The sequence below is a fragment of the Antechinus flavipes genome, chromosome 2 (genome assembly GCF_016432865.1).
Source record: "Antechinus flavipes isolate AdamAnt ecotype Samford, QLD, Australia chromosome 2, AdamAnt_v2, whole genome shotgun sequence".
In the NCBI taxonomy this organism is placed as follows: Eukaryota; Metazoa; Chordata; class Mammalia; order Dasyuromorphia; family Dasyuridae; genus Antechinus; species Antechinus flavipes.
The window spans coordinates 496,850,690-496,875,995 of NC_067399.1; the positions used below are offsets into that span (position 1 = coordinate 496,850,690).

The window sequence follows — 25,306 nt, forward strand, 5'->3', positions numbered from 1 at the left end:
GGGAAAAATAAAAATATTAAATAGAAAAATGGTTGGTTCTATGGATAAGGAATTAAACTTGTTCAATATGGCCCCAAAGAAAAGAATCAGAAACCTTGGGTGAAAGTTGTGAGAGGCAAATTTATTAAGTACCTAGTGTCACACAAATAGTAAGTGTGTGAGGTGGGATTTGAACTCAGATCTGACTTCAGGACCAGTGCTCTATTCACAATGCTACCCAGCTGCCCCCTAGTTTATTCCTCTTATCAAGAACAGAACTCCCTAACAATTTGACTCGTCCAAAAGAGGAATAGACTAATTTGAGGAAAACAGTTTCTTCTTTTCCGAGGCAATTTGGGCAAAGATTGGATGACCACTTGTCAGATATGTTGTAATGAGGATCCTTTTTCAGGTTTGATTTGAACTAGATGGTCTCCAAAGCCCCTACTCATCCTAAAATCTATGATTTTGTGTTTCTGATATCTATGTTCAAGAGTCTTGTCCAACTCTAGTTAAGAGCCTAACATTTCACATCACAAGATTCCTTCCAACTTTGACATTCTATGTTGTAGGTATTAAAGAAAGACCTAGATGAATAGAACTGAAATGATTTTGATCCCTTGGGACTCCCAAGAATTGACAGGGATTCTCAGTCATGTAAGCCCAACCTGGGGGCTTTGGGGATTTGAATTAAAACTCTCTGCCAGTTCTATTAGTATTATTAAGAAAAGCCCTATGCCCATTTGGGATTGTCAGGACCAAAATTTCTAAGTGATCATTCCCTGAAGGTGAATTCAGGACCTTTTCTTGCCTCATTTTCCTGCTAGGTAATATATGAATACTGCCCTTACCTTCTGAATTAACTTTTGGATTGCAAGAAGAAAAGCATGGAATTCAAGGAGTCCTGAAAATGACTTCTTGGATGGGGGTGGCCAAAGAGCTTTGAGAAGGTAGGACATGGTCAGAGAAGGCCAGAGGGATGCTCCAAAGCACTCAAGGATAAGACAGAGTCTTCCTTTCATGGAATGAAAGCTGACCACTAGAACAGGGGAGTACAGACAGTACCACTATCAAAGGGGAACCAAGAGGCCCAGATCTTCATGGTCATTATAGGTCACTGATTCTCCCTTACTTGACCTGGCAGACTACTTGATGTACAAATAAATATCCAACTATCTTCTGACTGATTATTGATATGGAGACAATCTGGAGGAGAATATGCTATAATTTAGGAATTATTTATATCTAAAATGAAATCCCTGGAATAGTGGAATTCCTCAGAGCTTGGGGACGTTCTATATTCCTCTCTTTTCAATTATCGGCTGCTATGATTGTGACCCAAGGCCCCTTCCAGTGACTAGGACCTAATATTATACCCAAAGATATTTGCCCACGTCCATCCACTTTCCATCAGCACTATTTCCCACTCCCACCCTCCCCTCTGATAGAAATACAGCTCCTTGAGAGTCTTGGAGAAGACATTTACTGCACCTGCCTGCCAGGATAACCTTTGGCTCCTGGACTCCCTTCTGGTCCTGGCTCTCCCTGTAAAGGAATGGAGACAAAAATGAGTTCTTCTATATTTCAGGAGAAGAAAGGAGGGATAACTTAAACTAAGCCCATGGTACTCAAAGTCATTAAGCTTCAGGGCAGAAAATGAGTTGGGGGAAGAAGCATCTCAGTTATAAGGAACAAAGGGAAAGATAAAGGACAAAAGCAAAGGAAGGAAAGTGAGATGGAAAAAGAGGAAGGGGAAGACCTCTTCTACACTCTTTATAACCCCTCCCCCCAATCATGTCCCAGGGAAACCGGCTCAACCAGCTCTTCATACAAAGCCCCCTGGCCCTGAAAACAGAGTAAAGTAAAGGTGTCATTCCCTCTCTGGCATATGGAACTGTTTTCCTTGGGTCAATCCTGCCAAGATTCTGGCAAACTAGATGGATGCATGTATAATATCCTTTAACATCGAACAGAACAGCGCAGCTATTCATGGATTTTACTGCAAACATCAGGCTTATCCAAACACTCCGTGAGGGAATTAGTGCCTCTTTCAGTAAGATGTGGTTAACAAGGAAGGTGGGGAGGGGGGCAGTGGCAAATTTAGTGCAAAGAAAGGATGAGCGAGAAGGCAAGAGCTTCCTTATTTCCCTGCTGGTCCGGAGGATATGGGGCTCAGTGCCCAGGGGCTGGAGGAAAGGGCAGGTAGGGAGCTGGAAGGATGGGAGAGACTCACTGGCGGCCCATCCATGCAGGATAGGCTGGGGGAAGACAGTGTGCTCTGTGCCTATGAATGTCAATAAAGGTATAAATCAGAAGACATGGACAGGAAGGGAGATCCTAGGGAGCCAATCTCTAGCTACAGAGAAAATCAGTTAGGTTGTAGCTGGCTAGAGTTAGACTAGAACTCCCCACTGAGGCCTTGTGGCAAGCTATAGGGCCAGGACACTCACTTACCTGGTCTCCAGGATGCCCAGGTGGTCCAAGATAGCCTTTCAGCCCCTGTAAAGGAGAAATGTCCAGGGCCAAGTTAGAAAAAAATGTTAAGGGACTCCTATTTGGGGGTGAGGGAGTAAGACAGCTACAACAACCCAACTGTTCACATGGGCCAGAAACCATAGCTTCCGACTCAGAAAGATATTTGTCAGTTTTGTGGCTAAAATTAACCATTACATTTCCATGGCCTTATCACTAACTTTTTTAAAACTTGGATTTGGATATCCAATGGTTATAGGAACCCCCTAGACCAGTTTAGATGGGTACCTGCTTTATCTCCTCAGGTACTGAGAGGTTATGGGACTTGCCCAGGGTCACACAGTAGTCATGAAAGGCGGACTAGAGCCCTGGTTTTCCCAACTCTGAGATCAGTTTTCTATCCTCTATGCTAGGATACCATGACTTTGCCAGAAATAAAATATGATACCAGTGTAGACAAAGATCTTCTCTTTGGATAGCTTTCTGGGTCTTGAGAATCTTAAATAGTTTGTAGTTGTAAAGTGCTTTAAATCTTTGTAGGTTTTAGAGTTTGTAGCCACTCTCCTTCCCAAAAGATGTAACCTACTACTCTCTCCTCCATCTTCTTGAAAGAGACAGTCTTCCCACTTTACAAAATTGCAGCCAAAAGAACTTTATAGATTTACATGAGGTCCTATTCAACAACAGAACCTGATGTGGAATGCAGATATCTACATTCTTCATTTGGTACTCTATTCAAAAAATTATGCAGTCTCATCAAAGAATCTCAAAATTGGGAGTATCCCAAGTGGCAAGTTAGTGTAAGCCCTAGCTGAAAAGGAGTCTAATTCACACTTCTGAAGCAGTCATCCAGGTTTCACTGCCTCCCAAGATGGACCTCTCTACTTCTCCAGAGCCCCAATTATTAGGAAACTTTACTTTGCAGGGAACCTAAATGTGGCTCTCTTCAACCCCCATCTATATCTTCTCATTCTGTCCTCTGAGGCCAAACTGAATAGATCTGGTCCCTTTCCTACTTAGTATCCTTCAAATACTTGAAGCCTAAAACCTTATTCTATATAAGCATCAAGGAAGTACAAGGAATAGAGTAATAAACTTGGAAATGGGGAAGCCTGAGTTCAAATGTTCCTTCAAATGTTTACCATGTGGTTCTGGTAAGTTATTTAATCCCTCTCTGCCAGTTTTCTCATCAGAAACTAAGGGGGTTGGGCCCCTACCAGTTCTAAATCTACAATCCAATGACCACTTTTTTTCTAAAGTTAAACATACCATAATTCTTATAACTTATTCTCATGTAGCAGGGTCTCAAGCTTCTCAGTGTTCTTCCTAAAATGTGAAGCCCAGAAATGTACAGAATATTCTCAATATGGTCTGACCCAAATAAAGCTACTCCATGAGAATCATTTCCCTCATCCAGGATTCTGTATATCTCAATGTAGCCTAAAATAACATCATGAATTTTGAGATGAGGGGAAGGTGTCACTGTCATGTTACATTTTTGGATCATAATAAGGATGCAATCCATTAAAGACCCAGTCTGGCCATATCTCCCCTATCTGTTCTTGTATGGCTGATTGTTTGAACTCAAGTATTATCTCCATTAAATCTCATTTCATTAGATTTGGTCCTTTCTGCCCATTGGAATATTTTGACTCTTGACTCTGTCTTTGATTTCTCTTTTCTCTTCTGCTCTCAATGAGCTTTGCTAGCTTTGGCTACAGCTGGAGATGCCATAAAACAGTATCATGAATATGACATTCCAAAATCCTCTGGATCTTTACACATAAATGTCAAGTCAGTGGATGTATCTTCAACAAATAATAACTAAAAGACCCTCTTGAGAACAAAGTAAATGAGCTCTAATGCAAGGAAGCTGTACCATCTACTTGGGCTCTTCAAAGGCCCTTTCTGCTTTCCTCCTGAATCTTATTTTCTGATAGCCTGGGTCTTTCTGATTTACATAGAAGAGAATGCCAGACCATTGAGTTTCAATGGGCAAGTTTCACTGGTGTAAGATTCTGCCCTTGAAGATACCGAAGGCAAGTTGGGGTTGAGAAGATTGACACAGAGGGAACAGTTAGGATATAACACAAGGAAACACATGATTAAAAACCAAAATGATGTTATAATGCCATAGGAATTTCAAGGAGGAAGAGAGGAATTGGCTTGAAGAAGTCAGGACTTCACAGGACCCTTCACAGAAGGGTCAGGACTTGATTTAGACACTAATGAAAATAGAAGATTTGAAAAATTAAAAAGAAGAAAGGTAGGGTGTTACAATAAGGAATGGACTAAACAACAGCTTTGAGTTTAAGGGACATTGAAGAAATTAATTTGGCTGCAACTGAGAGTTCCTGTGAAAAAATAATGGAAGATGAGATAGAAGAGGATCTTGAAGTCCAAATTGAGGATTTTGAACTCAAAGTCCTTGGCCAACCCCTGAGGCTATCTCTTTCTTCAACCCCACCACCTCGGGCCTCCCATGTTCCCTTTTTCCATCCATGTCTTGTCTCATGAGTCTCAGAGCAAAGAAGACAATTCTTGGTTCTCTATGTGTATGCAGGAGGTGGTGACAAGAACCAGGACCTGCTACAGTTGGAGAACCTTCCTGCCAGCTTCAATTTTCCGAACACCTCCAAATAGAGCTCCCTTAAAAAAACATAACTTGGCCCAAGTCAATAAGTTCCCTTCATCCCTTTGGCCTGAATGAGACATTCTGTCTGGAGGAAAGCAGAAAGCAGTGACCTAAGGGATGGGGTGTTGGCTGGTGGAGAAGATGGAGAAGGAGGAGGCAGCAGCATCCTGTTCTCTCTGGCACCGGGTGTGCTTGGATGCAGAGTCCCTGTGTCCTGCAGTGACGCCCACCCAACCTGTCACCAGTGTCCTGGACAACCAGCTACTCGAACACCACTGCTTTGAGGACAGCAGTGGGATCCAAGCCACAGCCTAAATTCACTTTCCAAATAAAACTCCAAAGAAGCAGCCTGAAATGGAAATAATAATGCCTAATAACCTTACAGAGTTGTAGTAAGGAGATTGCTTTGTAAATCTTAGCACACTATATAAATGAGTTATTATTATCATTAATAGTGGAAAGAGCAATGCACCGTGAGTTGGGAGGCCAAGATTCCTGCCACAAACTCAATGTGTGGCCCTGAGCAATTCAGCCCCCTCTTTAGCTCCTCTTCTAGAAAACTAAAAGGATCAAGAATAGACTTTCACAGTTCCTTTCTGGCCTTATTATTTTAAGATTCTAAGAATCTTTTTGGCTCTTAGATAAGTCAAGAATCCATGTATTCAGTAAGAAACAGGTAAAATATGATTTTTTTAAAAAGAAGCAATTAGAATCAGCAAACCAGTATAGAAAGAACCTAGAAAGGGCATCCCACTTGCTTCAGGGAAGAATAATATGGGAAAATTATAGAATCTTAGAATTCAAAAGAACTTCAAGACATTAGAATCATAGATTTGCTAAGCAGCTAGGTATCATAGTGGTTAAAATTCTTGGACTTGGCATTCAGAGGACCAGATACTTACTAGCTGTGTGAATCTGGGAAAGTCACTTAACCCTTGCCCACTTTAGTTTCCTCATATGTAAAATGGGGATAAAAATAGTACTATTTATCCCCCAAGATTGCTGTGAGATTAAAATGAGCTATTTTTTATAAAGAGCAAATGGGGCAGTTAGATGGGGCAGTGGATACAGCATAATCCCTGAAGTCAGGAGGACCTGAATTCAAATATGACACTTAACACTTTCTAGCTATATGAACATGGGCAAGTCCCTTAGCCCCAGTTGCCTTGCCAAAAAACCACCCCAAAACCAAAACAAACAAAAATAAAAAAACCCACATTAATAACCCTCCAGTAAATAAAGTGCTTTGTAAGCCTTAAAGTGCTATATAAATACTAATTATTATTAGATTTCAAGTTGGAAAGGACTGTTTGAATCATTTTACAGATAAAGAAACTGAGGTCTAGAAAGGAAACCAGTTTTACCAAATAATGAAAGGGGAGAAATGGGATATAAAGCAGGTTCTCTGCTCCTCCTCTCCCTTCATGCCAGGGTAGTATTCTCTTCCACTCTACAAATGCTTCTTGGCACCAGTTTATTTAGTCTAATTTTTCACCCAATTATTCTCCTTACAGGATTTTCAGCAATCTCATCCAGTCTTTTGTTGAATACTTGGCTTTGTGACTGAGTGATTGAGATCTCATTGCCTCATTGAACAGCTCATTCTGGTGACCTATATACATCCCTTTTAGTCTTGGAAACCAACTAGAAGCAGTTTACTCTGGTGTTTTTGGACAAGAAAATTAAGTTTCATAAAGATGACTCCTGCCTAAGAACAATGTCATTCCAACAGGAATGCAAACAGAGGTAATTGAATGGATATTTAATTTGGAGTCCTGAGACCTGAATTTAAATCTTTAGCCTCACACTGATCACCTATCATTTGAGTAAATACCTTCACTTCTCTGGTCTTACTTTTCCCATCTATAAAATGACATAACTGGACCTAATGACTTCTAAAATCCTCTTTCTAATCTGTGATCCTTTGATTGTCCTAAGCTGCCTCCAACCAGACACAATTAATCAGCCAATCAGCAATTATTAAATGCATAAGGTATTCCAGGGACAGTTAGGTGGCACAGTAGATAGAGTGCAGGGCCTGAAATCAGGAAGACTATTTCCCTCAGTGCAAATCCAGCCTCAGATACTTACTAGCTATGTGATCCTAGACAAGTTATTTAACTCTCTTCACCTCAATTTCCTCACCTATAAAATGAGCTGAAGAAGGAAATAAACTGCTCCAGTATCTTTGCCAAGAAAAATGGGATCGTGAAGAATTGGACAGGACTGAACAACTGATCAACAGTAAATGGTGCTCCAGGTACCATGATGGATTCCCAGGATACAATTACAATAAATTAAATAATCACTATTCACAAAGAGCTTACATTTGAATGGGAAAGACAATAAGGTCATATATAAAATATAAAAAGAACAAATGCAAATAAATCCAAGGTGATTAAACACAAGGCAGCTTAAAAGGAAGAGCAACACACAGTTCAGGAGATCAGAGAAAGGTTTCATGAAGAAGAGGCTACTTGGGATTTTCGTTTTCCAAGCAAGTAAGGTAGAGTTGATGGGAGAAGGAATTCCAGGCATGCGGGACAGTAAGAGGAGATGGGAGTATTAGAGAATGCCTTTGTGAATAGTAGAGGCCAGTTTCACTGAATGGCAGAGTATAGGAAATAATGCTCAACAAGCCAGAAAAGGCTGTGTCTAATTCTGGGCACCATTTTTTGTTTACAATGGATATTGAAAATCTATAGCAATCCAAGGGGAGAGATCATAATGGGGAAGGGTTTGGAAAACATCTCATTTAAAATCTAAATGAGCTGAGATATGTAGCTCAGAAAAGAAAAAAAAAAACATGAGAAGATGAGATCATTATTTCCTAATATTTTAATACTTGCTCTCTGTAGCTCCAAAGGGCAAAATTAGGATCAAGGGAGAAACATCATGGAGAGACTGATCTGGGAACAATGCAAAAGAGAAATCTCTTACAATTAGAGCCAGGTGTCAGGTGTCAGGCCAAGAGTCAGAAAGATTCATCTTCCTGAGTTCAAATCCTCGCTCAGACACTTACTATCTGTGTGACCCTAGACAAACCATTTAAATCTGTTTGCCTCAGTTTCCTCATCTATTAAATGAGCCGGGGAAGGAAATGTCAAACTATTTCAGAGTCTTTGTCAAGCAAGTCCCAAATGGGGACAAAAAAGTTGGGAACAATTAAAAATAACTAAATAATGAGAGAGTTTGAATCATGACATAGTATGCCCCAGCTAGCTGGGTGGTATAACAATGGATAGAATGCTAAGCTTATGGTCAGGAGAAGTCAAGTTCAAATACTTGTGACACAAGTTCAATCTCAGATATGTACTAGCTAATGTGACCCTGATAACTCACTTAACTTCTCTCTGCCTCATTTTCCTCAGCTGTAAAATACATAAAGTATAAAAAAAAACCTACTTTCCAAGATTATTGTGAGTAACAAATAAGGTACCATTTGTAAAGTGTTTAGCACACATAGACACTTTAATGAATGCTTGTTTCTTTTCTTCTGTCTTTATTGGAGTTTCCAGAGGCTGGATGACTACCTGTCAGGAATGCTTTAGAAGAAATCCTATATTGAATAGAAGCCTAAACTAATAGACCTTCAGTGTACCTTTTGATTGAGAAACTGTGTGCTTCTTATTTGAAGTAAGGGGAGATCCATAATAAGATCACAGAAAATAGGACAAAAAGGGACCTTAAAAGAACATTTGGTGTCTTATCCAACCCTCCTCATTTTTACAGGTGAAGAAAGCAAGGAGCAGTCAGTCAGTTGGTCCAATAAACATTTAGTAAGTGCTTACTATGTACCAAATGTTGTGCTAAGGACTGGGGATACAAAGAAAGGTAAAAAGGTAAAACGACAGTCCCTTTCCAACAGGGGGAGATGATATGCAAACAACTATGTACAAATAAGCCATAAATAGGGTCAACTGGAGATGATAACAGAGGACTGGAGTTCCAGGAGCCAACATGGTGGAATGAGCAGGAAATCAAAATAACTCTCCCATATTCGCCTCCAAAATCCATAAAATAGTGCTTCAAAATAGATCCTGGAACAGCAGAAGCAGCCAGAAGGCTAACAATTTGTTAGCCCAAGAAACTTAGAAAATCAGCAAGAGAGGTCTGTCTCATTTAGGCAAATGGGAAGGAAAGTTCAGGACAGGAAGTGTCAAACCAAGCCAGCAGCAAGTCCCACCTTAGCAAATCAGCAAGAGATGCCAATAGTAGGACCTTCCATGTGCCTCAGCATAGCCAGGGGAATGGGCAGATTCCAATTCCAAGAGCTACCACATGCTTCAGTGTAGCCCTGGGCAAACAGGCAACCCTTAGCTGTCAGACCTCCAGGTGCTTCAGCATAACCTCAGGTAAACAACTAGCTGTCAACCCTACAGATGCCTAAGCAAACAGGCAGCCTCCAGCACCGAGTCTCCGCCATGCTTGAGTCCCAGAAAAAAGGGAGCCATCAGTGGCCAAATTATCCCACGTGTCAGTGTATCCCCAGGGAAACACTCCACCAGCCTCAGCACAGCATCAGACATGAGGGTCCCCCATGGGCTTCAGGGCAACATCAGTGCAACATCAGTGCAGCATCAGGTAAACAGTCAGGACCTGCAGCTAGCCCCTGGCACAGGAAACGTAACACAGCTCTCTTTCCACCTCAGGAGCAGAGATGGATTTTTTTTAAGCCAAAAAACAACAAAGAAAGAATCTGACCATAGAAAGTTATGGTGACAAGGAAGCTCAAGACACAAACTCAGAAGATGACAACAGTATCAAAATACCTATGGGCAAACTTCCCCCTAGTCCCAAGTGGGAAGTGGCCTCAAGTCTAGAAAGAATCCATGGAATCCAGAGCTCAAAAAAGGAGCTTAAATATCATATAAGAGAGGTAGAAGAAAATTTGGAAAAAGAAATGAGAGTGACACAAGAGACCTATGAAAAAAAGAGTCAGCACCTTGGAAAAACCAACTGCTTAAAAAGTAAGAAGAGATGCAAAAAAAATCTATTACAGTAGAGGGAAAGATGGGAGGGTAGGTAATGGGCATCACTTGAACCCTACTTTCAATTAATATTGGCTCAAAGAAGTAATAATATATTTCTTTTTTCAATTGATTGCATATATTTCTCCTGACAGGTAAGAAAGAGAGGAAAAGATTAAATAAAGGGGAATGGCAGACAGAAGCAAAATACTGTCAAAGTGGGAAAAGGTGAAAGTAGAAAACAAACAGGAGGAAATAAAGGAGAGAGGGAAACACACAGCTCATAAGCATAACTATGAGTGTGAATGGGATGAATTCTCCATAAAACAGAAGCAGATAACAGAGTGGCTCAAAAACCAGAATTCTACAATGTTTACAAGAACATTTTTTATTTACAAGAAACACACCTGAAATAGAGACACACACAAAGGTAAAGAGCTGGAGCTGAATCTATTATGCTTCAGCTAAAATAAAAAAACAAAACAATACAAAAAAGACAAGAGCAACAATAGTAATTTCAGACAAAGTAAAAGCAAAAATGGAGACATTAAAAGAGATAAGGAAAAAAACTACATCTTGCTAAAAGGTCTGATAGACAATGAAGTAATATCAATATTAAACATATACGCACCAAGCAGCATAGCATCCAAATTCTTAAAGGAGAAGTTAAGTGAGCTATGGACTTATGAACAAATAAGAGATAGCATTACAAAATATAAAATTGATAATTTTGATTATATTAAATTAAAAAGCTTTTGCACAAACAAAACCAGTGCAACTAAGATTAGAAGAAAAGTAAAAACCTGGGGAATAACCTTTATAACAAGTGCCCCTAATAAAGGCCTCATTTTTCAAATATACAGAGAACCAAGTCAAATGTATACAAATACAAGTCATTCCCCAATTGATAAAGGGTCAAAGGACATGAACAGACAATTTACAGATGAAGAAATCAAAGCTATCTATAGGCATATGAAGAAGTACTCTAAATCACTTTGATTAGAGAAATGCAAATTAAAACAACTCTGAGGTACCACTACCTACCTCTCAGATTGGCTAATGTGACAAAAAAAAAGGAAAATGATAAATGATGGAATTTGAAAAAAATACTATCAAAAAACAACAAGGAGACCAGTGTTACTAGGTGATAAGGTAGGCAGAAAATGGGGTATAAGATATGAAGATAGAATGGTTGGGTGGGAGGAAGTGGATGGGCCAGGTTATGAAGGGCTTTGAATGCTGTCAGAGGGTTTTATATTTGATCCAAGAGGTGATAGGAGCCCCTTAAAGAACGCTTTCCACATAGTAAGCACTTGATAAATTCTTGTTGATTTGACTTGAGTTAACCAAGATGACTATTTGACAGCTTGAAAGTAGTGGAACCTGAAGCCAGGTGTTCTGATTCAAAATCCAATGTCCTTTGCCAGACCTAGTTTAGGCACATTAGATTATCCTGCCCAGAGCACTACCTCGCACAGAAGGGGTACTTAATAAATACAAATATCCACCATCAACCACTGATCTCGGGATTTTAAGGGTACAAGAGAGAACCCAGTCCAGGACCCACATTTTAGAGTCCATTGTTTGGCATGTAAGTACACACATCTAGATTCTAGTGTGAGTAGGGAAAATAAAGGAAAAGAAAGACAGGTATGACAACCAATTTTAAAAGTGGTCAGGGCAGAAGTTTCCAGAATTTACACTCCAGATGAATAGAGGATCTCATTGTAATAACTTATACTGGAAAAAATATTGGAATGGGAGCCGGAAGCCTGAGTTTCTGCCATTAGGCACTGAGTGACTTCCTCTGTGACTCAGTTTCCCCACCTGCAAAATGAGGGGTCAGACTAGATGACTGCAGTAGTCTTTTCCATTTATAATGTTCTGAGATTGTGGGGCTTGAGACTTCCCAGAATGCATTTGCAATAACAAGAGGAAACTTTTGGTCTTCAACAAGCCTTTCTAAACACCCACAGGCGCGTGCACAAAGATTCTCACACATACGACCCCAGGAAACTGGAACGCTTAATTACAAACAGAACAGAGTCAGTGAGATCCAAGTCATTGGGTTATTTTACAAGCATTCCTTCTATACCTACTCACTTCTCAGACTGCTGAGTGCTATGTTTGCATCTGAAATCCCTGTGGTCAACTGATGCAAACATTGCCAACACTTTGTAGGACTGGTGGCCATGGACCCTCTTCCATACCATAAGCAAGTCACGGCCCAGAAATGAAGCTGGTTTGAGGTCACAAGGCTCAGAATGAGAAAGGAAATTACTTTTTAAAAAAGCATAATAAGCAATAGCCTCAAGCTTTTGCCCCCAGCCAACGTGTCCATGCTTTTTTTTTTTTTTTTTAAATTGGGCAGACCTCTTTAGCAAGCTACGCTGCCACATCTGCCCCCATCTAACTTTCTTTTCTCAATTTTGAAACATTTGTACTTAAAGTTTTGAACTCCAAATTCTATCCCTCCCCTCCCCCTCTCTCTGAGATGGTAAGTAATCAGATATAGGTAATACATATGCAATGATGTAAAACATTTCCGTATTAGTCATTTTGTACAAGACAACTTGAATTTTTAAAAATGAAAGGAAAAAATGAAAAATAGCCTACTTCAGTCTGTATTCAAACAATCTCAGTTCTTTCTCTGGAGGCAGATAGTATGCTTCATCATTAGTCCTGTGAGATTGTGTTGGTGAGAAGAGCTAAGACATTCACAGTTCATCATACAATATTGCTATTACTGCATACAGGGTTCTGTTCCCCACCTAACTTTAGATGCTATCCATCTAGTCCAGTGATTCCCTTTTACAGAGGAAGAAGTTGACACCCAAGAGAAATGACTTGCCTAAAGTCACAAAGACAAGCAAAGTGGCAGAGATAAGAGCCGAATCAATGTTTCCTGATTCCCCCATCTGGTGCTCCATCCATTCAACTAATTTCCTCCCATTAATAGTAGCACATAACTGTTATATGTGATTGCACAAGAAAGTGTAAATCACAGGAATTTCCTGGTGGGCTGTGAGCCACCACAACCCAGTGTCAGCTCTGTTACTAGAGGAAGGACCATCACCAGTCTCCCGAAAGTCATCAGAACAGGGCTGTTTACCAGCCGGTGTCCATCTTCAAATAGCTCCAAATGACAGGGGGATGCTGGCCAAAATGAGATGAGCCATTATCTTCCTCAGACATTGTCTGGCAATTAAAGGCTGGGAACCACAAGGCCGGCCACAGGGCACTCATTTCCCAGTGAGTGACAGGTACCCCTTTCGAGCCAGCACTGTTTTAACTGTCCCATTAATAGTCAGAGGTCCAAGGCAGAAATACAACAGCAAACTCATGGGATCTGGGCATCAGTGACAGTCTATGTAGGGCCCCTAGAGGTTTCTCTGGTAGAATTTATATTTATAATATGACTAGGTTTATATTTTGGTTTCTGGCCTGAATTAATCATTTACTTAAGACATTCAGGAAAAACCAGACATCACCTCATTGGTATTGTATCCAAAGCAGCACCCCATCTCCCCTTCCAGCCTGAGGAGGTTATCCTTGTTGTGCTCAGCAGATGCATAATCTCATGCTTCCATCCCCGTGGGCCAGGGATCTGACAAACTTGATAACCACTACCCCATGTCCAACTTTTGAGCAAGTCCCAAGAGCCCACCTGTTCATCCTGCACCCCAGGGCCATTGTTTGGGATGCTGTATATGAGAAGCCTCCGCTACATGGAGAAGACCAGGATCCAAATCCATTTTCACAGCACCATCAATGTTAAACATGACTTCAGCTTCAAGACTCAAATTTTAAGGCCATGCAGTTATGGCATTTCCTTTTCTCTGCAGTGACTTTAAGTGAAAATCCATATGGTCCATAAAAATCTAAATGATCATGCCATTTTCCAGTTTTAGACATCAGTGCTATCAGTTCCAAGTAATGTAACCAGAGATCCACTCAACAGTATATATGGCTCCCTATTACCTCGGATACAGGTCTTTTAAGCCCTTCACAATCTGGCTCCAACGTTTCTTTTCATCCTTATTATACACTCTTCCTCTTCACAGACTTTTTGATCCAGCCAAACTTCTTGCTGTTATTTATAGGTGACATTCAATCTCCCATCTCTAGGTTTTTGCATAGGTTGGCTTCCATGTCTGGAAGCCTCCTTACTCTGCTTCTTAAAGTCCCCAGTTTTCTCCAAAACTCAGATCAAAGACCACCTCTTATAGTCTTCCTTGAATTCCTCAGCTCCTATTTCCTCCCCAACAATCTTCTATATATTTTGCACATAGTAATATATGTACATGGTGCTTTTCTCCAATAGAATCAGTCACTTGAAAAGCATTTATTAAGCATCTATTATATGCCAAGAAATAGGCTGGGAGCTGGAGCTACAAATAAAAGAGTGAATCAGTCTCTACCCTCAGGGTATTGCTTTATTTTTTGTCCTTGTATACCTAATGTGAAACTCAAGCATACACTAGGTACTTAATAAATGCTTATTTGATTGACTGATATCACCTAATCAAGTGTAGTACCTTGGAACTAGGAGATGCTTAATAAATACTTATTAAATGTAACATTTATCACTTATATATGTAGTATTATATGTTCCCCATAATTCATTATGAAGTAGGTGGGAAAGTTATCATTATTCCTATCTTACAAACTAGGAAACAGACACTAAGAGTTTCTGTGATGACATGTATCACCTTAGTCTCTCTTAGTCAGCGTATTCTCATTTTGAAAATGAGGGACCTGAACTAAATGATTTCTCTAGACCCTTCCAAGTGTAACATTCCATGTTCTAATCTGGAATTATTTGGGGAAAGGGTTACTAAGCTGTTTATATCCTTTTACCCAAGTACAGCATTCTATGTTCTAATCTGGAATTATCTGGGGAATGGGTTTCTAAATTCTTTATATCCTTTGACCCAAAAGGCAGAATGCTGTGTTCTAATCTGAAGTTACTAAACTGTTCATATCCTTTTGATCCATGATCCTTACTACTGGGCACATGGCCCAAGGAGGCTAAAACTGAAAGGCTCCAAATATGCCAAAATATCCTTGGCAGTACTTTTGGTGGCAGTTATCAGAAAACTAGAAAAAGAGTGGGTACCCATTGATTCCCAAGGAATGGCTCAAAAAATTGTGATACACAAATGGAATGGAGACTATTACACCTGAGGAAATAAAGATGAGAAATTAAAAAGAAGCACTGGAGCTTTATGTGAATGTTGCCAAAAAAACAAAACCAAGATAACAAGAACAATAACAACAGCAACAATAATATTTATAAAGAGCGTACTATGGGCCAGGTACCATGTTACACGCTTTACAATATCAACCAACTTGAACCTCAGAACAACCCTACAAGGTAGGTGCTATTATTACATACAATGACTACAATGGTGTAGATGAGAACAATTATGAAAGCTGAACTAAAAATACACATCATCATCACCACTAACATTTATACAGAGATTTAAGGTCTGTAAAGAGCTTTACAAAAATCATCTCATTTGACTCACAACCCTGGGGGGATAGATGCTATTATTATCCCCATTTTACTGGTGAAGAAACTGAGGCAAAGAGCTTAAATGACTTGCCCAGAGACACATGGCTATGAATTTAAGGCTGGATGTGAATACAGGTCCAATTTCAGTTACAGCCCTATCTACTGTATATCCCTAGCTGCCCCTGGTGACTCCAGAGAGAAGATGAGGAAAACCACCTTGTTCTACATAACAAAAAGACCACTGGTTACAGACATATGTAGAGCATGTGTAGGTTGGTTTTACTTAAATGTTTAACAAAAGAGGGATCTATGATGGTGGGGTGAATAATATTTAGAAATGAGCAAGGTATAAAAAATAAAGACCATCATTGAAACTTTTTTTAATGCTATGTTCTAAGGTTCTTTTCAGATCAGACATCCAATGAACCTAAATTTTTTGATCTCACCATCCACCTACTCTGAAATTATTTGTTTTGTTGTTGTTGTTATTTGTTGTTATATTTGTTTTGTTTATTTTTTTACATTTGCTCAACTGTTTACCTATTGTTTGCTCCTAGGAGAAAGTCAGCTTCTTGAGGAGGAAGGGATTGTTTTCATTCCCAGTTCTTAGCACAGTGTTTGGCTTAAAGTAGCTGTTTTTAATAAATGCTTACTAAACTGAATTTAACTGAGGTCATATAATACATCTCTACTGCCAGGGAGCCTAAGGCTGGTGGATCTCTTGAGCTTAGGAGTTCTGAGCTAAAGTAGGCTAAGCTAATTTAATGTCTTCACTAAGTTTGGCATAAATATGGTGAATTCCCAAGAGCAAGTATGAAGGGAGACCAGATCCTACCCATGTTAGAAATAAAGCAGGTCAAGGTAGCATGGAAGCATGCTGATCACAGTGGGAACAGTGGGAAATACAGTAGCCCCTGTATTTCCAGCCCAATTAAGAAAGGAAGAACTAGTCTTTTAAAAATAAAAAATAAATTTAAAAAATAAAAATAAAAAATGGATCAGACAGGATTGGACTCATCTGAGATCACCCAAAAAGTTAGTGATGGACTTAAGTCTAAAAACAAGTTCTTATAACTCCTAATAGTATCTTGGGAATACATCGATGTAGCATTTGTAAGGAAGAATGCAGATGGCCTCAGCAACTGGTGTGGTATTTTGATGCTTGTTTTGTTAGGAGCTTGTCCAGATAAGTTTTTTGGTCCAGTTATTAGGGAGGAGAACCCCAGCTCACCCATTTGGGACTTCTAGGAAAAGGATAAAGTCAACCAGCTAGGAGTAGGACTTCCTGGAGAGAAATAAGAGACATGCCCAGTGGCTGCCAAGGAAATATGAGCCATGAACAATGGTACAAAGTGCTGAAAGGCCATGGAGGCTGACCATAGGAAAGGTCAGATGCCTGACGCAGGAGAGCAGTGTCTGCTATTGAGATCACAGATCTCACAAAGAACCAGAAGATGGGAAGCTAAAGTGGGCACCTTTGGTGGCTCTGCCAACCAAATTCCTGCTATATGGACCTGGATTAATGTCACATGTGGAGTCTCTGCCGTCATAAGGAGAGGCTGCTTTATCAGTTGGATTTCCATCTCTAGAACTCCAAAGAATCAGAATAACTGTGACTATCTCTACTGCAGGTAACTTTAGAAGGCTTGTTCTCCAGGCCTCCTGGGACGTATAGCTATCTCCTGCACATCACCAAGTAAGCACGCAGGTCATGGCAGCTTCCCTTGAAAACCAGATTCCCCAGCGACTTACAAAGAGAGAGACAGTTACATCTTTATCTAAAAGGACTCGCTAAGGGCATGGATTCAGGTTCAGGGAGATCTTAGTTTCTAAAAACATTCAGAAAAAAAATCGAACCCACTTGATCTTAACTTGAGACCCATCTCTCCAAAGATACCACACTCCAACTGGTGGAACAAGGGTAGGGCCAACTCCGAGACACACCAAGAAGATATCACTCTTTGTGGTGTCCATTATGCCAGAAAAAGAGAGAATACCATTACAGGTGACTGGTTGAAGGAAGGAGAAGACTCATACATTCTCACAAAGGAAAAAATGTTTGTGGTAGATGGAGAAAACCCAGAAAAGAAACTGTTTTGTAGCTGGAAAGCTTAATTAGAAAAAACTACATAAGAATTTCCTGTTATGCCCAGATGACCCTTTTCCATTTACCCTGCCCAAACTGGTACAATCCCTATCCTAGATTCAAGCTCTCCTAGATTCTCTCTCTCCCTCTCTCTCCCCTCCTCTCTTCGTCCCTCTCCTCCTTCTCCCTGTTCCTCTCCTTCTCCTTCTCCTTCTCCCTCTCCCTTTCCTTTTCCCTTTCTCTCCCCTTCTCCCTTTCTTTCTCCCTCCCCCCCTCTCTCCCTGCCACTTCTCTCCCTAGTAGACCAAGCTCCGTGATATTTAGACTGGATTGGGGCCAACAGGGAATTCAAAATGTATATTGTTTTGCCAAGTATTTTTTTCCAACCACAGACACCTTTTCTGAATTTAGAAAGACAAGTCATAGTGTATCCAAGTGAACAGGTTTGTCGTTTTGGTTTAGTCATGAGCTCCCTTTTACCTGAAGAAAGACCAGCACTCCAACCTGACCCTGGGGAACTCCTCCCCAAGTTAACATGGACTTTTGAGAAAAAGTGAGAGAGTTCTCTCCACCATCTGTTGATATTCCAGTCCAGATTCAGGGCTGGACAGATCAAAACCACCACACTCTGCTTTATAAGCTGCTAGTGTAGGAAAACTATGTAACTCACACTTCATCCATTAGACAGGGCTGCAGCCCAGAGGAGAGAGGCCCACAGTATTTTCCTGGGCCAAAAAAATCAGTGTTTCTCCACAGCCTGCAGACAATCTCAGCTTCTTGTCTGGGTCTGTCCCCTCCAGGTTTGTATGAAGAGGGCTGGAACTAGCCTATTGCACTGCTCTATCCTCCCAAGGCTGAGTCCCCATTTTTCTCCATCTAAATTCTCAAAAAATAAGGATAAGTGGAAGAGATCATTTTCCCCCTCCCCACTACAATGCAATCAACATCAAAGGAAGACCAGAGCTGAAATCCTGAACAAAACTAAAGAAGAAGCTGGATGGGATGGCAATGGTCAAAATCACAGATTATTGCCATGATGGGAAAGAGTCAGCCACTGTAACCACAGCTGGAAATTTGAGGCTTTGGTTCCTTGATCCATCATTGGACAAAGCCATTATATCATTAAAAAAAGTCTGTGAGCTGGTCTGAAGTTGTGAATCATTAGATTCACCATTAATGTAGAATGCTGGGAGGCCCTAAACTCAAGGTGCTTATGACTTAGTTTGGAAGGGAGGTCCAATAGATAAAAGATCAACAAGAGAGGAGAGGAAAGGGCATTCTAAGCAAGGGACCAGGAAGGAACTAGGCAGAAATTATTACTGTCTAGAAGTGGAAACTGAGACCCAAGGACAAGGAAAGTTACACAGCTAGATGTTTGCAGAATAGCAACAAAAACCTGAGGTTCTTAAAAAACAATCCAACTCTCTAAGCCCTACTTATGCTGCCTCAGTGTTCCCTTACCCAAATCACAGGGCCGTGGAAAAAGTACTAACAAATGGTGTCCAAATACAAGTAACAAGTTCTTCTAATGACTGGAAAAAAAGACAAAGCCACTTACCTTCCGGCCAGTTGGTCCCGGAGTCCCAGTCAGTCCTGGTAAGCCTATGTCTCCCTGAAAATACAAAGTGGGGTGATGCTATAACAGCTATTCTGGCCAGCTCTGAAACACATGAGAGGAAGGAATCGCCTGGAGGATCATCAAGCCCCCATGCAGCCATTTGTCCTTGTTTCACAGGCTCCTTTATCCTGTCAGGAAAGTCTCATCCTATGTATCAGATACATGACATTTTCTCATCTTATGGCAACTGTTCAGAGAACTGAATTGTTTCCTACTTTCTTCAAAGCACACACCTTTAAGAGGCATTCCATCCAAGACTGCAACAATGGTTCTCTCCCTAGAGTGAGAATTTTAGATACCAGACTGCGATATCTTTAACAGAGGCTAAATTCTACATCTTATAATGATATCCAAAGGGGAAAAGAAGTGACCAGCTGCTGCTAATTCCCATGAGGTCCACAGGGTTGGGATTTTAAACAAAGACTCCACCAGTCTTGCTCCTGCTGGAAGGGTTTCTGGGTAGCATCCAGAGGGAAGCCAGACTAACTAACTGTAAAGTTCTTTCCCTTGTATATGAGATGCTGAGTGATCTTGTTCCTGGCTATTTAGGAGGAGGGTTGGATGGCGGGGCGGGGAGTGGATTTACAGGTTTCCGGTGCTTCTGGGTGATTACCACCCTCCAACTCCTTTGGTTTATTGGGGACGTTGTAGGGATGGATTAAATCCTCTGGCACAAGTCATTTCTATTTTATGACTTCAATGTACAGAATCCCAGGCCTCCCGGCTTTTCAGCCTCACAGAGCTCTTTATTATGTGATTTAAGTGATTGGACTGATGGTTGCCTTTTCCTACATAAAGGCAACTAACACACATCTCTAATAACTAATGAAAGTGGAGAGCCAGAGCTTCGGGCAGGGTTTCCCACTGCAGCTGGGAGTACAGTATTCCCAGGAACACCTGGAGGAAAGGCATGCTCAGAAAAAGGGGCTAAGAGCCTTATGATTCCCCAGCTTTGGTGTCAGGGAAGCAGGGTACAAAGGAAAAAGGAAGCTACACAAAAAGGTATTCACAGGGTTCCCAAGAGTGAGAAGGGAGCTCAGGGGCTGCTCATAATACTTATCACAGGGATCATAGGAAATCACTGGCAGGGACCTTAGCAAGACTGTGTCATCACCTAGTCCAGCTTTTTGATTTTAAAGATGCAAAAAACCCAAGGTGAAAGAAGTGAAGAAGCATCATACCTAAAAAACACACATAAATAAATAAATGTTGAAGCCAAGATTCAAACTCACCAAACCCAGTGCTCTTTCTACTACATTATATGACCCAGACTTCCAGGATGCCTTCCAGAAGAAGGATGACTGGCAAAGCACGGGGGATTTAACAAAGATGGGGGCCTGCTGTTTAAATGATGGTCTAGGAAAGCTATTTCATTGGGTAACTCTGACAGCCTTACAAATGAGAGGCAGTCCGACCACCTACATGAGCTTTTTCTTTTCAGTTAACTGTCTGCCCCAGAAAGAATTTAGGTAGAAAGTCTACATAATCAATATTTTGCCTTGACATAAATCATCACTTACCCAAACTGGGAAGGTGAACACTTCTTAGAAAGGAAATTAACATCTTATAAAGCTGAAGATAATTGCAGCATTTTCTAGTTTGGGGCTGCTTGGAGGTAACTAAATCGGTACTCTTGGGGTCTGAGGATTAATGGGATTTGTATCTGCTGAGTTAGGTGGTTAGGAAAAAAAAAACCTAAAGCCTTGTTGACATCAGCTGATAATACCAACTCTTTCACCACCATCCCCACATCAGAGCAGACCTACCTTGTCACCGTCATAGGCTTTTCCAGGGGATAGCCCAGGATCTCCTTTTTGTCCCTACAACAACAGAAAAAATCCAGTTTGTGACCATGTTAGGAAAGATTCCTCCCCTGAAAGCTTCGCTCCGAGATGTCCCTTATTGTCAGAAAATGGAGGCTCCCTCCAGTCTCTCCCACATACCTCCTGACTGAAAGAAGGACCTCAACTACTCCACCTGGCTTCTGGCCAGCTTTAACTCTGTTGTCAGCCTATCAATCTGGTCCACCACTTGTCACCTCAACCCAGCTACTGAATCCTAGCCCCTTCTAGCTTCATCTCCTCTGTTAGTTCTCAGTCAGGTTCCCTGTGAAGCAAGAAATACCTTCTGACCCTCCTCTTGAGGGCATCTCAAGCACACACTGTCTCCACTCTATTTGACATGATTATCCTTTAATTTGTTGGTACCCAGCAAGTTAATACCCCTTCAGCGGCACACTGTGATGCATTAGGGCTAGCACAGTCATATTAATAATATCTGACATTTTTACAGGTTTTGGAATATATTACTTTCCTCATAATAAACCATGAGGTGATACAACTATTTTATTCTCGTTTTATGATTTATACTTCTATATTATATTTATATTATACTCACTTTAGAATACTGAGGGCTTAAAGAGTTTATGTAACCATTCCAAAGTTGTAGAATATGTTTCAGAGAAAAGATACAAACCTAAATCTTCTGGCTCCAAATTTAACACTCTTTTTTTCTCTAACAATCTTTTGTTCTCCAAAATTGTCTCGAATTTATTTTATGTTTGTATACACATGTGTATATATCTAAATACCTAAATATATTTGTTTCCATATACATATAACACATATTCATACTTGTATATACCATATGTGTGTGGTATCACTATGAAATTATTTTTCAGTTGCGTCTGGCTCCTTATATCTCCACGTGGGTTTTTTTTTTTTTTTGGGGGGGGCGCAAAGATACTCCTTCTCCAGCTCAGGAAACAGATTAAGTGACTTGCCCAGGATCACATAGCCAGTAAGTGTCTGAGACCTATTATATCTTAACTCAGGAAGATGAATCTTCCGGACTCCAGACCTGGCACTTCACCTAACTTATATCTAAACACATACACATGTATATTTGTGTGTCTTGTAGATATGTGCACATGTGTGTGCATATAACACATATGCACATGTATATATAGATAGATATTGAATAAATAGCCTATGAATATACCCGTTTCCCCTATAGAATGTAGGCTCTATTTTATCTTGTATCACCAGCACCTAGCATGCCTAGCACATAACTAGTGCTTGATAAATGCTTGTTGATCGATTGTTTTTAAATTATTGTCAATTAATTTGCTCCAAATTCTAAGATATTATGCTGCTGATTGATGGCACAGGGAGAAGCAGTTAGTCTCTGAGATGGAAGGGAATGCCTTTCACAGATTGAGCCAAAGTCCTCTGTGAATAATAGGCAGAAACATAGGATCAAACAGCCTCAAGGTTTGGCTGAGCATCCAAAAACAGGTGGATGTTCCAAAAACACATTAAACACTCAGGTCAGCAGGGAGCATGGAAAGGCAGAACTAGATGCCTCCTTAGCTGGATCAGTTGAGAGTCATTCCCTAATGCTATCACTTTTGGTTGTTTCTAGCTTATCTGAAGGGATTTTAGGAACACAGCAACCACAATCTCTTTGGAATCCCACCTATACCAAGATTTCTTTATTATAATTTTTTCCCTAATTACAAACCTGAAGTAACACCCATCCTTATTTCTCTGTCATTACTGACTGGGCCTTAGCTGTATGCACTTTGATTTTTAGCATTCTTTATCCTCCTGGATAAAAACTCACATTCAAATAATTTGGAATTATTCAAAGAATGTGACTATATTAAAGCAAGCATCATATGCAATGAGGATACACAAGAACGTTTTCCAATAAATATGAGTCAGTCAAAGAGACCCACTCTCCTTCTATTATTTATGTACTTCTGGAAGTGCAATAACACTAAGACAAGAAAAAGAAATTGAAAAATGGATAAAGAGGAGGAAAAAAAAACTATCCCTCTTTGCTGATGTTATGATGGTATACTTGGAAAATCCTAGTGAATCAGCAAAAGTACTAATTGAGATAATGAATGGCTTTAGCAGCAATGCAGGCTACAAAGTAAACTCTCAAACATCAACTACATTTCTATAAAATAAGAAAATCTAAGAGGCAATAATAGAAAAGGAAATTCCATTACAAGTAATTACAAAATGCACCAAGTATTTGGGAATCAATCTACCAAAGCACACAAAAGACTTGTATAGGTTCAATTACAAAGTGCTCTTTAAAGAAATAAAAGACAAATTAAGAAAGGATTATTCTTATTCCCAGAGAAATATTTAGTACACCAATATAATGCCAAAATAATACAAATAACAATACAACCAAAGTTAACTTACATTTTTGATGTCATAACAAATATCAAACGAATATATTATAGCACTTCATAAAATAATAAAATTCATTTAGAAAAATGAAAGATCTATAAAACCAAAGGAAATTATGGGGGAAAGTAGGAACAAAGTAGGAATCATACATCCAGATCTTAAACTATTTTATAAGGCAGTAGTCATAAAAATCATTTGGTATTGGTTTAAAAACAGCATTCAATGGAACAGACTAGAGAAGGGAGAATAAGAAACAATAGAATTCAATAACCCAGTGTTTGATCATCTCAAATCATAAATTACTTAGGAAAGAACTCCCTATTTGAGAGGAAAACTGCTAGTAAAACTGGGAAGCATTCTGGTAGAAATTAGATTTAGCCCAACACCTTATACCATATTCCATAATACAGTCTAAAAGGATACATGACCTAAATATTAAAGGTCATACTATTAAAAATTAGAAAAGAAACAGATCATATACTTTTCTATGGGTAGGATCAATTAGTCAATTAAATATTTGTTAAGTATTTTCTATATACTAGGTACCATGCTAAGAACTGGACATACAAAAAGAGGCAAAAGACCTCTCAAAAAACTTATAATCTAATGAGGAGGTAAAATGCAAATAAATATGTACAAAAGCAAACTATATACAGGATAAATAGGAAATAATCAACAGAGAGAAGGCACTAGAATGAAGAGGTATTGGTCAAAATTTCCTGTAGAGGGTAGGATTTTATCTGGCACTTAAGTGCCAGGGAAAGAAAGCCAACGAAGGCAGAGATGAGGAAGATGAGCATTCCAGAATGGGACAGAGCTAGAGAAAATGTCTGGAGCTGAGAGATGGAGTGTCTCTCTTATTTGTGGAACAGCCAGGAAGCTAGTGTCAGTGTATTGAAGAGTATGTATTGGGGAGTAAAGGGTAAGAACACCAAAAAAGGTAGGAAGGAGTGAGGTTATGGAAGGTTTCAAAGTCTTCTGTCAAAAAGATCATTTTGTAATTAATCCTAGAGGATAATGGAGGAGAGAGTAGCAAAAGGTATCTGGGTGATAGGAGATGGGAAAGACGCTCACAGAGAATAGTTTCAAATATTTTGTTGTAAAATATGAGGCAGAGTTCTCACCTCAGGGTAGAGAGGAAAGAGGAAGTCATAGGAGATCTTAAGATGAAAAGAGCTACATGAGCTGCTGTGGAAAGTGGGATAATGAGTTGACAAGAGAGATATAGAAGGATTGCCAAGTAGCAGTGAGGGCCATGTGAAATTGTATAACAAATTTAGAATGGACTCATAACAGTTGTATGATTTTTCTCCATCTTTGTTATTCAGCATGATATAAAGGATCAAAGGTGATGACTGGTGAGCTAAGACAGAGGCTCAGCAAGGAGCAATCAGTGAAATTATGAGGAAGCCAAGAATTCAAGAAAGAAGGACAATGTGTGGTTGAATTAGTTCACTAAGGGGTCAAAATGGATAAAAGGGGGAACTAATGAAGGGAAGATATCCTGGGAAAGAATTGAAGGGTAAAGGATAGGATATGTGTTTTTAACATATTATAGGACAAATAGACTTATGATGGAAAGAGTCATCTGCACCCAAAGAGAAAACTATGGAGACTAAATGGATCAATACATGGTGTTTTCACTTTTCTTCCTTCCTTCTTTCCTTCTTTCCCTCCCTCCTTCCCTCCTTCCTTCCTTCCTTCCTTCCTTCCTTTCTTTCTTTCTTCCTTCCTTCTTTTCCTCCTTCCTTCCTTCCTTTCTCTCTCTCTCTTTCTTTCTTTCTTTCCTATCTTTCTTTTTCTTTCTTCCTCATGGTTTT

At 39.9% G+C, this 25,306-nt stretch overlaps 1 protein-coding gene across 1 annotated transcript in view; it reads right to left on the reverse strand.

Moving 5' to 3' along the window:
* The window catches only part of COL27A1 (collagen type XXVII alpha 1 chain), a 243,335-nt gene that overhangs the window by 172,302 nt on the left and 45,727 nt on the right, over positions 1-25,306 (reverse strand). The window contains exons 6-9 of the mRNA XM_051979980.1: positions 21,045-21,098; positions 19,219-19,272; positions 2,434-2,478; positions 1,471-1,524 (exon numbers count right to left, since the gene is read on the reverse strand). Coding sequence (XP_051835940.1) covers positions 1,471-1,524; positions 2,434-2,478; positions 19,219-19,272; positions 21,045-21,098 — 207 coding nt within the window. The remainder of the gene's footprint in view (positions 1-1,470; positions 1,525-2,433; positions 2,479-19,218; positions 19,273-21,044; positions 21,099-25,306) is intronic.